Source organism: Poecilia reticulata, linkage group LG5 (genome assembly GCF_000633615.1).
Source record: "Poecilia reticulata strain Guanapo linkage group LG5, Guppy_female_1.0+MT, whole genome shotgun sequence".
Classification (NCBI taxonomy): Eukaryota; Metazoa; Chordata; class Actinopteri; order Cyprinodontiformes; family Poeciliidae; genus Poecilia; species Poecilia reticulata.
Window position 1 is genome coordinate 25,230,849 of NC_024335.1, and position 13,303 is coordinate 25,244,151.

A 13,303-nucleotide genomic window follows, 5' to 3' on the forward strand; every position below is an offset into this window, starting at 1 on the left:
GGAAGCTTGGAGGCCAAAAAAGGAAACTAAATACGCTGCGTTGATAATAAGTGTTTAGTTAACTTGGCATAAATAATATGAATGATACTGAAAGTAACCCTGTGCAGACTAGTGAGTAATGCAAAATGAGCAAGAAATAAAAACACATTCTCATGAAGATGCTGACAGAATAAATAAACTTTCAGTAAAACCTGTTGTTTCAGCACTTATCCAACAGATGGCAAAGCTGACTCAGCTTCTTCGCTCTCGGGTTTCGTTTAAATAAATAAATCTTGGTGCCTCGATGGAAACACTTTTATCCCATTTTGAGAATTTAATTGAAAGTTTCTTGTCTGGTATATTTTATTGGCATCCCTGTTGAAAACACATAAATATGCCTGAATTAAAATTATAATCTGAGGCAAAATCTCACTGTTGAACATAAAAGAAATAATAATTTTAGTTTATTAATCTGTTAAGGAGAAACTTCATATCAAAATAATTAGTGGTAAAATTGTTTTTGCCTCAGAAAAGTGTGGAAAAAAAGTCCCACAGTAAAAAAAGAAAAAAAAAAAATATTTATTTAAAAAGTTACTTGCTATAAATATCCGATTTTAGCCCAGACTGCACAAGTTTAGCTTTCCTGGGACGGATACTAAGTGGAAAAACATTAAGTCCTGATTTAAGTTTTACACAGAATACGAAGACAAAGACGAGAACTTGTGGAATATTCTTATTTGACCATCAGAGCAGAAGCATAAAAAAATTACAGCATTCCAGGAAACAAACCTCGTAACAACAAACCGTAAAGCACGGAGGTGGAAGTGTCAGGATCTGGGAAGACTTTGCTACAGCAGGACACGTCTACCTCTGAGGACACTGGCACGAGTCCTAATCTTTTCCTAATAGCTGAAAAGTGTGTATTTAAAAAAATAATTTGTTTAATTATTGAAACAAAGCTGAATTTAGATGTTAACCTGTGATTATATAACTTTATTTTCTAAAGATAAAAAAGTTATATTAGACTTCTAAGCATTTCCCAACAGAAAGTTATTATTTTTCTGACATCTTAATTTTTTTGTGTGGCTATGCAAACAGAAAATGACAAATAAAACCAATAAAAAGTTTTAAGTGACTGGAACTGTTAATTTTGCCACCAAACACAGTCAGGAGACGGGGAAATATCCACAGCTGTTAGAAATGTTGCACATTTTTAACACGGGCGCCAATAATTATAGAGCAAACTGCATTCAGAGAACTCAACATTATCATGTGTGAATTTAGCAATAATCTTTCATTAAAAAAGTAGGATTGAAACAGTAAAAATGATTCACCATCAAAAGAATAAAATCTGATTTCTTAGTTAAAATAAGGGGTAGAAAACCTTTTGCTGTTAATATTTTAAACACAAAGACTTTGATCAAAACAAGCCTTTCTCTTTCTTCAGGTTCAGCTGTCTCCACTGCGGCAGGCTCACAAACTCGTCTTTGCTCAAACCAAATACGCTGGCGAAGTCGGCGTCTGACAGGTGCTTCTAAAAAAACAAAACCAAACCAAAAAGAAACTGGGCGTAAAGGCCTGCTCTTTGAAGAAACAGAAAATGCTTTGGATGAGTAAAACTCAAAAGCAAAAATGTTTAATATTCAGAGGGATTCATAATAGGAGGATATCTTCATCTTCACGTCTAGGGACTCTTAGGTTCAATACTGAAGCACATTGAGGCTGCTCTAGCTGTCGGTTGCAGCCGGTTGTTTTCCTCCACTAAACTTTCATCTCTGTCTGTTCACCTGACAAGCACCAGCGATCTCACACACCTCTTTCGCGGACGGGTCCACCCCTTCAGGCAGCTCGTTAGGTTGCTTGTTAACCAACAGGTCGGGTGGGAAAGGCTGAAAGGTTTTCTCCGCCTCAGCATTTTCCTCCTGGAAAATAGCAGCGTGCTCAGACTGTGATTCATGATTAGCTCACATCATCAGGGAAATGCATTTTCTTTTTCCTGTGTAGCAGAAAGGAAGATGAATTGCTGTTTTAAAAAAGAAGCACAGTCTTGACTCGTGCTCCTGGCAGCTTGCTAAGCTTCCCTTCTGCTGGACTTTTTCTCATTTCATCACCTTACAGCCACAAACTTCAGTGGGATTTTATCGCAGCACGTAAATGTGAAATGCTGCCATCACAGGGAGCGAGTCTGTCAGCTTTTCACAGCTACACGCTGCGTTTTCTGTCAATTTGGTGTTGCGACTTCGCTCACACTCAGTCAGAATGAATGGAAAACATCTGTGAACTGCTGTATTTAAGTCTGAACTTTTACTAGGCCATTCTAACACCTGCATACATTTTAATCAAAACGGTGCTATTGTAGCTCTGGCTCAGCTGTTATTGTCATTGTCCTGCTAGAAAGTGAGCCTATAAATGATCCAATCAATTCTGTTCCTGTCCCTGCTGAATAAAACAAACTCCACAGCATGATGCTGCCACAACCATATTTTAGGGTGAATAGCAGTGTAATCTTTTCACAACATGCCTAATTTAACATGCTGGCCAAAACGTTTCATCTGATTTGGACGCCTTCATCTACAATTATCACAAAATGAGAAAAAGCTTAAGAGATATAAATACTATTGCTTGTTGCCATATAATCAATACATTCAGGTCTAGATAAAGAAGACTAAATGTTAGTCTTGTCCAAATGAAAACCAAATTATTTGTATTTTCTATTATAATGAATGCATAATAAACTTTAAAAAAGAGATGTTCTCGTTTATGCTGCTAATTTAGTTTAACTGTTGTCATAAATACAGCTGCTACTTCTCTGTTGCACATAAAGTTTTAGAGAAATGATTCAACGTACAGTTTGCAGAACGATGGGTGTCAGGTCTTCTCCCAGCTCTTTCTTCAGTTCTTCATAGCTCTTCCCTCCCTAAAACACAGAAAAAGAAAAAAAATATCCCAATCTATTTTTAGATTTTAAATAGTATTTTTCGGACTATAAGCCACTACTTTTTTCCTATGCTTTGAACCATGCGGCTTGTAGCCCGGTGCGGCTTTTCTGTGGATTTTTCTTCAACCACCAGGGGGAGCTTTAGCAGGAAGTGAATCATTGGAAGTCAAAATTGGAAATCAAAGAATTTTCATTTGGAACAAGGATATGCTAGCAACAGGCACAACAGAGAAATGTTTTCAAACTCATATGATGCAGCTTTTAAGTTGAGGGCCATCGATCTGACAGAACAGGAGGGAAATAGAGCCGCTGCACGTAAGATTGGCATGAACGAAACCATGGTTCGGCTTTAGAGACTGAGGGCTGCGTCCTTAATAGCAGATTTATTAAGGACGCAGCCCTCTGCTGGGTCCTTGAGAGGCGGAGATATCAGCGGCTTATATATTTACGTTTCCAGTTTAAAGAAAAATTGTAGGTGCGGCTTATGGTGAGGTGCGCTCTATGGTCCGCAAAATACGGTAAATGTCATGGCTGTCTGTCGGGCTGCATCTCAGAGACTCACGCTCCACTTTGAGGGATCCCAGGCAGCAAACCAGCCAGTGAAGGTGGGCGGCTCGAAGCCCTGCTTAATCAGGACGATGGGCGTGTCCGGGTCTCTGTCGCCAGGGTGAGTTCGCAGATACTCCTGGCTCGTCACCACAGCTTCTTTACGCTCCACCTCATTCGCCTCTTTGCCAATCCACAGAAACAGCTAAAGGAAAAGAGGGAATTCAAGTCAGCAGAGGTCGATGGAGTGGACGGCTTGTTTGTTAGATGTTCTGCGTCCCACCTGGTCCCAGGTGTCCAGCAGCATGACGTCGCCCTCGCTGAGGTCGTCCTGTGTGAACTGAGCCACCTCACTGACGATGAAGCGCCCCGTTTTGTTGGAGCACTCAAACAGGCGTGGCTCGTGGTCTAAAACCACCTGCTGCAATCTGCAGAAAACCAACGCTTGAAATATGTAACTTTTACAAAAACTGATTCCTACATATTTCTTGAAATAGTCACTGTATTGTGATAGTAAAGAACAATCTGTGAAAAAAAATCAGACTGCTCTGCCTTTTCCCTGTTCTCTGCGCTGTTTCTTGATCAGAAACAACTAATCAGAGCTAGGAGGAGGGTCTTACTGCTGTCAGTCATGCTTGTGTATCCTGCTCACATACTACCCCTTTCTCTCTGCTACACTACAGCTTCTCCCCATCAACAGAGGCTGCCATGACTGTTCAGGGTAGTCAGCAGTACCACCAATGACGGTGGATAAAAGGTTTTTCTGTAAAGGTAAGTTGTTTCTCTGTTATTAGAACATTGAGTAGCAAGTACATGAGCATGATTGACAGTGTCAAGACCTTCTTTCTGGCTCTAATTGGCTGGTTTTGGTTGGAAGTTTCTTCAGATGGCAATAACAGCTCAGGGTGGAGGTGTAGGAGATAGATTTTTTTCTCTGATTATGTATCTCATATAATATTGTCTGCACATGGTGAAAGCTTTAACAAATAGGTAAAAAGACAACAAAATTTTTTAATAAAAGTTTAATCCCCCAGCTTTAAACTTAAGAGCTACAGTTATTCTCCTATTGGAAGTACCACCAACATTTGTCTCATTCTTACCTTTTGCTATTTGCATAAGGAGCTTTCCCCCCAAGCAGCTCCCAGAATTCAACAGGCTCTTGACCCTCAGCCACAATCTCTTCAAAACCTTTCTCTGAGCCGAGGCCGACCACAGAGCTCACCTCCTTTGCCATGGCTCTCTCGTCTCCGCTTGAGCCCTGAAAACACCAGAAAAAGCTTTCAGCGCCGTCCTGAACCCGCCGTACCTTCGCTGTGTCTCTCTCACCTTCCCACACCACAGGTAGATTCCTGTTTGGCTCTTCAGCAGAAACACGTCGTTGGAGTTCAGAGAGGTGGCCAGGGCTGAAACCTCAATGGTTTTCGTGTTGGACGGGTCAGAACCACGAACCTGGAACAGCCTTACTGGAGGCTCCGGCTCTGAGTTCCCATTTCTGGATGTGCCTCCCTGGAAGAAAAAGAAAAGAACTCAGCATAATGATTGGTAGCTAATTAGCTGAGTATATTTTATCACAACACCAAAAAAATGTCATTATAGGAGCCAAATATGTATATTTTTGGGTTTTTGGTCACTAGATGGGGCTGTGGCCTCCAGTATATGAGCCAAGAGGTGACAGGTGTTGAAGCTGGAAGAGCACGCAAGTTTTTGACGCTGTGATGGAGTCATTGTTGACACTGTTGCCGTGTATCCTGGAATAATTGGATTTTGTTCACAAATGGTTTCATATGACTGGAATAAATTCGGAATTGGAACAACGAAGAAGATCTCTGGGATTGACTTTTACACGTAATCATCAGGTAAAACGTCAGTCGCTCAGCGCGTCACAACAAAGCAGCAACGGATCAACGCTTAACCAGTGCAGTATTAAACTGGCTAGTACAGCCGTCTTACGTCGAAGATGACCATTTTCCCTTTGAACATGGCCATGAAGTGTCTCGGTTCCTTCCCCATTGTCACTCTCACTTGGACTGGCTCGTCATTGTACTTCTGATCCAAGTTCACAGCCTGAAACGCCGAAGCGGCCAGCTCATCCTGTGTGGCATGGCGCCCCTTAAGAACACAAAACATAAACCATAAAGTGAAGCAGCTTAATGCTTTTGCATCCTGAAGCCAGGTTATCATGCTCTTACCTGCCACATGTACAGCAGGTAACACTTTCTGTTGTTGACTAAGTAAGTGTACAGGATCAGGTAGCAGTCTCCTCCGTAAAAGTATCCGTACCCCTTAGGGTCCACCGGGGCCAGCTCCAGGTTCTCCACTCGCCACACCTGAGGAGGTCAGAGGTGAAAGAGCAAGCATCAACATGTGTAAGCATGAATAAAAGACAGCGAGATCCTCTCTCCTCAAAGTTCCTCCACCCAGGAGGATCGGATGTACACAAGCAAAAAAAGTAAAACAAAGATATATATACTGTGTCTGAAGTAATGTTTCTTCCAGTATCATAATTATGACGTATTTCTTTAACAACAGGTATTATCTTGAGTTGAAACTTTTTTTTTTTTTGTCAGAGTTTGAGCCAAATGAACAAGATAATGTTTGACTGCTGTTGAGACCTGCACTCTTAGAAATGGCTGTAAATTTACAGGTTTATTTCTTAGAGTGTGATTGATATCAGGATTTAAACTTCCTCTTTTTCTTCTTGTGGAAAAACACGCAGCTTTAACAGTTTCATTGCTGAAGGTCCCGATAAAGACAAAAGAAAATAGATATTTTGTTCTGCTTCCGTTCACTGCCAACTTGATTTACACAAACATTCGTTCATGTGAAATAGTTCTACTAATATCAACGATGTGATACATTGTGATACATTTAAGTGAGTGCTACCTCTACCTGAATACTGTCAAATGTTTCAAATGACAACTTCTATGTTCTTGGAGCAGAAGTTGTCATTTGAAACAACATAAATACAACTTTTCAGTTTTGATTCAATAAAGAACCTATCAGTATTTGTGCATTGCTATCATGACAAATTTTAATTTAATTTCAATGTCTGGCTTTACATTGTGCCTTTGAAGCGTATCAAAGCTGCGGACGCATGTAGGACGCTCTGAAGATGAATTATAAACTGATCCGCAGCTAAAAATGTATATTTTGTCATGTAATTCTGATCTGTACATCTGTCTGAGAAAAGACTATTGGGAAAACAGCTTTTATATTCAGGTATTGTGTCAAAAAAAATGCCTTACTTCAACTTGACCTCCACCATTGTCCACCATTCGCTCCTGAGCAGCGACCTCCGGCATCGAGTGCATCAGGGAGGCATCAAACTTCTCTTGTGTGATGTGAGCTTAAACAAACAAACAAAAAATCACTCCAATGACTGACTGATGTCCGACAAAGCTCATGTCTCTTTCTTCATTCCAAATTATTTTTTCCTCTTGTTAGAATACCAATTTTGCCCCTCGTGTTTGCTTTTCCGAGGCCTTGCGTCTGGTCTTTCACCGTCCACTTCTGGAAGAGCTGCTTGAAGAGAGCGGACTCCGCCCCGTCATTCACTGACTCCACGTTGGTGGTTATTGGGTAGTTTTTCGCTTTGATGAAGTCCTGCAACAGGCAGTCAAACAGAATAGTGGAAATAAAATGGCGAATAATCTAATCCCAGGCTGATGATGTGATGTCACTCACCAAAGCTCTGGACATGGCAGCCTGTCTCTCAGCTTTGTTTGCCTTCTTCCCTTTCCAGACGAAGATCTTACTGCCTCCTTGATCCAGGATGAAACAATCCTGCAGGACATTCAGATGATGATAATTATTATTTCCAACAGTATGAAAGTATGTAAATAACTTGAACAGATCTGTAGGCAAGCAGGAAACAGGTGATGAAATCAGACAGCTTGTTCAAGAACTCTCAAGCAATTCAAGGTTCAGATCTTATAAAGATAATCAGACAGAAACCAGTTCATTAGCTGATGATTTAGCAAATAGTCATTTGAAAGATGTTTCCAATATAGAAGGTTTATTTTTCAAACCAGTTGTAACTCTAGGGGTGCTGATCTGGCATCAGGCAGTTCAAGGTTTTGAAGAAGGTTGTTTTTCTTCCTTACTGAGTCTCAATGATTGTTTTGTATTTGCACTTTAAACTTTCTATATACTGTTCTTTATGGCCCACCTGCAATGAACATTGCAAATTTGCTTGGGCTGCAAACAGAAACACTTAACCAAAACTTAATGCTTAAGTAAGTCATTGGATTGGGGTTGCATTGACTCACGTCATGGGTGAGCAGATCCTGAACCAGAGGGTTTGTAGCGATCTCTGCTACTTTCATCTGACCATCTGCGTCTGACACTCTGAAATGAAAGGGATGAACATAAATAATAACCAAAAAGAGTTTGAGGACAAATAAAATCAGAGATAAGCGAGCAGCTCACTGGTAAAGCGTGAGCTTTCCCTTTGTTTCCTGGTCAACAGTGTCATCGGGCGTCCCTTCTGGCAGGTCGGAGGGTCTTTCACCCAGAGCGTTCTTCATGACCTCCATGTTCTGAGGAGAACTGCTCTCTGCGTCGCCCTCGATCACTCTGATCTCCGCCCGGCCTCCTCGCTCTCTGTCCCGGATGTCTTTGGCCAGCATCATGCCCTGAGAAAGTGAAGATACAACAAATGCTTACAGCTTTAGTATTTTTTAAAAGGCAAACTGTTATCATTATGCCATTGCAATTTTTGTTTTTTGTTTTTTACTCCAAGCTGTTGTATCAGCAGTAATTAATCACACATTTGGTCTAACAGACTCTGGGAAAACATTGTTTCAATTAAATGGACTTTAAATGATCGGATGTGGAGTCCCTGACTGAAATCACTTCCAAATAACTTTTATTGGTATTGTGTCTTTGATGTGATGCAGATCAGTTTCAGGGTCTATTAAAGAGGGGGGATTGGGTAAAATTGACTTCTTTTAGCTTTATATTGTGCTATAATGTTATTCCCTGATCAAAAACACACTCTGATTCTTTCATGCATGGTTGAGAAATCCTTTAATCTCCCTTGGCAGCCACTTGGAGGCGCCTAGACGCTTAGTCTCACAAAGTCTCACAAAGCTGCAGTCTATCTTGGAGCTTACGCCTCACAGAGTACCCCTGCCACAAGCTTTCCCCACTCAGCTCCATCAGACTAGCGGCAGCAGCAATTAGCAAACACCTGGTTGAGCTGCACATCTGAGTTACTTCTACAAATTACTTCTCAGCGAAAGACTAATAATAAAGGCTGTTAACGGCATGATTAAAAGTATTGTCATGACGAACTGAAGGTGGAGTGTCAGAGTAGGAGTATCTTAAAGAGACAGTAGCCCAATTTTAAGGTGTTAATTTGCAAAATCCAATTTTTTTGCGTCATGTTTAATATGTGGCATTTTTATAACAACCGAAGGTAACAGAGCTATTTGATTGTGCTATGAAATGCCACAAAATGCCACAAAATGCCTCGAAAATGCATAATTCTGCCCCTTTTAATATTTTGGGAAGAAAGACCTTTCTTTACCCCACAGTCTTGGTGTTCATCACCAAACATATATCATCAAAACACCAGGGAGAAAATGGAAAAAAATAAACCTATGGCTCAAACTAAATAACTAAATGTGTTACGTTTATTTGTTCACGTTGCATTCATTTTTCTTGCTTCCTGCTTGTTTTGCGTTCCTGATCAGCATCTTGGTACTAAAATGAATAAAAGCAACTAGTTGTTTGCATTTATTTGTATTTTGGAGTTCTGGCTGTAAAAACTGGAAGAATTTGCACAACCCCCAAGTTTCCCAGCACTATCATAGAAAACATAAGTCCTTAGCTGTGCAGTTTGACACCTCTCTTAACATTGCTAATGTAGTTCAGCTGCATGGCCTGGATAGAGACTGATGCGGATGTGCAACCATGCAGCGATGCAAATTTTTTACAGTGACTATTGGAATGAATTGGAGATGTGAGCGGTGTTTAGTTAGTGGGGCAATTATTGTAAAATAGGGTGTGGGTTTGTTTCTCTATGAACTGAATTCATGGTATATCTGATTTACAATATATTTATGAGTCCAATGTGTCTAATAGAGGACTTATTCAGTCAGAAAGCCTCACCTTAAGCCTTTCCTGAGTGTTGCTCTTTGGACCGTTCCACTGGACGATGGTCTTGCCAAGGTCTAACAAAAACACATCTCCAAGGTTGAAGCTCTTCCAGCTCATCTCCACCTAAACCACAAAGAAAATAATAAAATTACTGTTTTTACTTAAAATAACACTTGCATTAGTGTTAATACCCCTTGATTTTATCCACATTTTGCAAACACATAATTCAATGTGTTGCATTGGAATAGCGTGCGACAGACCAACGGGAAGCAGAAATTACAGCACTGTTCACAAATTTGGCCCTCATGGAAGAGTGGCGAGACAAAAGCTCTTGTGGAAAAAAAGCTATAAATACTTTCCGACATGCAGGAAACTTGGAGGAAAATGTATTCTGGTCAGATGAGACCTGAATTTAACCTTTTGGCCCAGATGCAAAGCACTGTGTGTTGAGGAAGTTTAACTTTACACATGATCTTGAATAAATTATTTGCGCAGTGAAGCAGTGGGAACTTTGTACTATGACGACGCTTTTAGTTTTAACAGAGATGGGGAACCTGTTCAGAGCTCATGAGAAGGTTGATGGGGCTAAATGCATCCCAATCCATGAAGAAAACCTGCTGGATGCTGCAAAAAGGTTCATACTTCCACATGGACAACACAAAATATATTTTGTGTTTCTGGTCAGCATCCTGGTACTAAAATAATTCATGCGGAAAAATGGCCCAGTCAAAGTACAGACATGAATCCAATTCAGAATCCATGTCAAAACTTGACAATTGATATGCACTGAAGCTATCCATACAATTTAACCAAACTTTTAGCTAGTTTTCAAAGAATGGACCTGCAGTTAATAAAGTATTATGACTCCTGTACCTAGGCCTGTCACGATAACAAATTTTGCTGAGCGATCAATTGTCTAAAAAATTATTGCGACAAACGATAATATTGTTTCAAGACCTCTTGACACTGATTTAATGGAAATGACGTAATAATGCATGTGATTTCCTGCCATAGACAGATACACTTTATTTTCAAAAGAACACATAACACTGGAACTGATAAACTAAATAAACAAAACAACCAAAAATAAAAGGGATTCTCAGTCTCCATTAACAAAAACCGTACTTGAATAAAAACTAAACAACATAAAGCCAAAGTGGAAATAAATACTGCATTCAACAAAGGAGTCCAGATTATGAAGTCTGTATACTATATTCCCCTTCAGTAATCACTAGATTTAAATAGAGAAGATGAGCACATCCGACTACCTAATGCAGTAGTTCATACTACACAATTTTTTTGCTTTCCCCTTACGACAATTTTAGATCGTTGGCCGATCTGAGATTGTCGCTGGTGATTTCATAACCGATCATCCTGTAGTGTATTGTGTGTTACGGTAGATCGTCGTGGCCTCTCCGATCTAAATCAGGGGTTTTCCCCGACTGGGAGCTTAACGCTGAATGTGACAGGTAGCCAATCAGAAAGCGCGGATTCTCCTCCGTGTTTTCTGAGGGGAAATTAGGAGGGGAATCCCAAACAGCTGACATGGCGCAACCCAAAATCCAGCGGACATTGGAGATATGTGGAAACAACATTAATGTTAATTCAACATTTCGTGCAAAGAATATAGAAATGACAAGGGGAGGAGTTGGAGCCAAATTGCTACCGCAGTTGATAAACCCGGTAAGTTTTCAGCTGTTCTTTCTTAACGTGACATAAATAGGTTAGAATGATTTCCATTCAGTCAGGACTTCACGCTGACTCTAGCCACGTGCATCACAGGTAGATTCTAGTAAAGTACTAATTAATGTAGCCCTTATTTTGTGCCCATGTGGCTGGACACCACACACGATCGAACCCGATCGAACCGTTAGGATTTCTGTCGGCTATTGTTTGATCTCTCAAGTCTTGAAAATGGGCTGACAACTAGTGTCGTGTGCGCTGGACATTACACTAAGGAAATGAGGAAGGGAGGGTCAGTGGAGAGCACCGGAGGTGAGCCTTTTTTCATTCAGTGTCATCAACAGAAAGAAAAAAAGACAGGCAGAGACGATAAAGCCGATAATTAAAATGAGGTCGATAGGTTTAATTTATCGTGCGATTAATTGATTTATCGTTTATCGCGACAGGCCTACCTGTACCATTTTACTTCCACTTTGCAAGTAAATGTGACTTTGTGATGATCTGTTATATAACATCCCTGAGGTTTGAGGCTCTAATGTGACAAAATGTGGAAAAAAGCTTCAAGGGATCGGAATATTTTTGCATCTGTGCGACTGGAAAACGTGGCTCACCTCTTTGGCAATTATCCTTTTCTTTCCTTTCACATGAAGCAGTCTCTCAATGTCGTACGTATTGGTTTCAGTGTGCCGCATGCCGCTTGCAATGCCTCCTTTCTTATAGCTAAGCAAAACAGAAAAATACAATTTATGGTGTACTTCACTTAAAGGTTCACTGTACGAACATCTTTCACTCACATTATTCCACTTTTGAAGTATCCCTTGAACGTATCCGACTCGTTGTGCTGAACCTCTCTGTACTGAATTGGAGAGGAGCCTAGGAAATCATCCAGCTGTATGGTGTACACAGCAGCTGCACCCTGCTCATCCTGGCTGGACTCTGAGCCGATCCAGAAGTGGATGTTGTAACTTAAAGAGCTTTTCAGCTTCTGCGTCTGGAGAAAGACAAAAGTGCAGAATCTGTGTGTGCATTAGCACAGATGGAGAAGGAATGGCTAAGAGGATCATGCAGACAGTTTAGCAGTAAAACCTTTTGATAATTTTTATATGCTTAAACGGGTAATTATTCTACATCTGAGACTTACAAACAGAAGTACATAGCAGTCACCCTCGAAAAAGTTCCCAAAGGACTTCTCAGGAACTTGAACCAGCTCCATTTTCTGTTGCACAGAGAGAAATTAAAACTTTTACTTTTGGGTTCATCACTACCTCTGTAATAAAAAGTGAAATAAAATCCAATCACCTCAACTCTCCAGATTATAATCCCTGGGCTGCGAGTCACTGCTCTGAACGTGTAGTCCATGATGCTTCGGCGCTCTCAGCTTTGCTTTTCTGGAAAATGAGAGAAAAGAACAGAAGCATTATTTAACACACAAATTCTCATTTGTAGCTTTTGATACTGGAAGTTAACAAACACTACATGCCGTGTAATCTTGAATGAAGAAGAGATTGTGGTGTCTTCATCTGATCATCTAGGGGATGATTTCCTGTCTGATCACAAGAGAGCCACAGTTGTTACTCATACATTTCTTGTGATAGATTTGCCTACTTTTGCATTTTTGGGGCCATCATGGTGCTCTGCCCAATCACAGAGAGAGATACAAGCCCATGTAGGCAAATGTGGTGAACAGGAAAAAGCACTGACTCATATTCAAATGCACCCATAGTAGTACTTATTAACTACATTATGTCTCTTTGAACCATGAGAAGCACGCTTACTGCAGTTATTGAAGCACAATAATTAGTTAGAAGTTGTATTTTACAAAACAATAATCATACTGTACCTGCAGCATGTCAGCTTTGCAGTATAACTGACTCTTGATTTGAGTTCAGTTCAGTTTATTTATGTAGCTCCATTTCACAATAAATGTAATCTCAAGACACTTTATAAAATAATTATATTAGTTCAATTACCCTTAAATTCCATTTGTTCAATAAACTGATATCAGTGTGAAAGAATCTACAGTATGGACTACAGCATACATCTTGGATGTATTTT

The 13,303-nt window shown here is 40.3% G+C and overlaps 1 protein-coding gene across 2 annotated transcripts; it reads right to left on the bottom strand.

Moving 5' to 3' along the window:
* Window positions 1–696: 696 nt before the first annotated feature.
* avil (advillin) lies at window positions 697–12,790 on the bottom strand. Of its 2 annotated transcripts, XM_008410001.2 has the most exons (20): window positions 12,729–12,790; window positions 12,548–12,636; window positions 12,390–12,464; window positions 12,043–12,239; window positions 11,860–11,968; window positions 9,578–9,688; window positions 7,892–8,097; window positions 7,732–7,810; window positions 7,148–7,246; window positions 6,913–7,066; window positions 6,709–6,809; window positions 5,653–5,790; window positions 5,414–5,572; window positions 4,790–4,969; window positions 4,564–4,721; window positions 3,747–3,891; window positions 3,480–3,668; window positions 2,828–2,896; window positions 1,794–1,901; window positions 1,400–1,513 (listed from the first exon to the last, which is right to left on the bottom strand). In XM_008410001.2, the coding sequence occupies exons 2-20, from the start codon at window positions 12,605–12,607 to the stop codon at window positions 1,400–1,402; spliced, it is 2,451 nt and encodes an 816-aa protein (XP_008408223.1). In that variant the 5' UTR covers window positions 12,608–12,636; window positions 12,729–12,790. The 2 variants fall into 2 exon arrangements, with proteins under 2 accessions (XP_017160165.1, XP_008408223.1); XM_017304676.1 differs by lacking the exon at window positions 12,729–12,790 and having other exon boundaries at window positions 697–1,513; window positions 12,548–12,607.
* Window positions 12,791–13,303: the final 513 nt, after the last annotated feature.

Excerpts from the sequence above, each read along its gene's own strand:
- avil (XM_017304676.1), bottom strand. The coding sequence starts at position 12,607 with ATGGACTACACGTTCAGAGCAGTGACTCGCAGCCCAGGGATTATAATC. Across the intron at positions 12,465-12,547 it reads TTATAATCTGGAGAGTTGAG|AAAATGGAGCTGGTTCAAGT; the intron begins GTGATTGGATTT and ends TCTGTGCAACAG. Across the intron at positions 4,722-4,789 it reads TCTACCTGTGGTGTGGGAAG|GGCTCAAGCGGAGACGAGAG; the intron begins GTGAGAGAGACA and ends TGGTGTTTTCAG.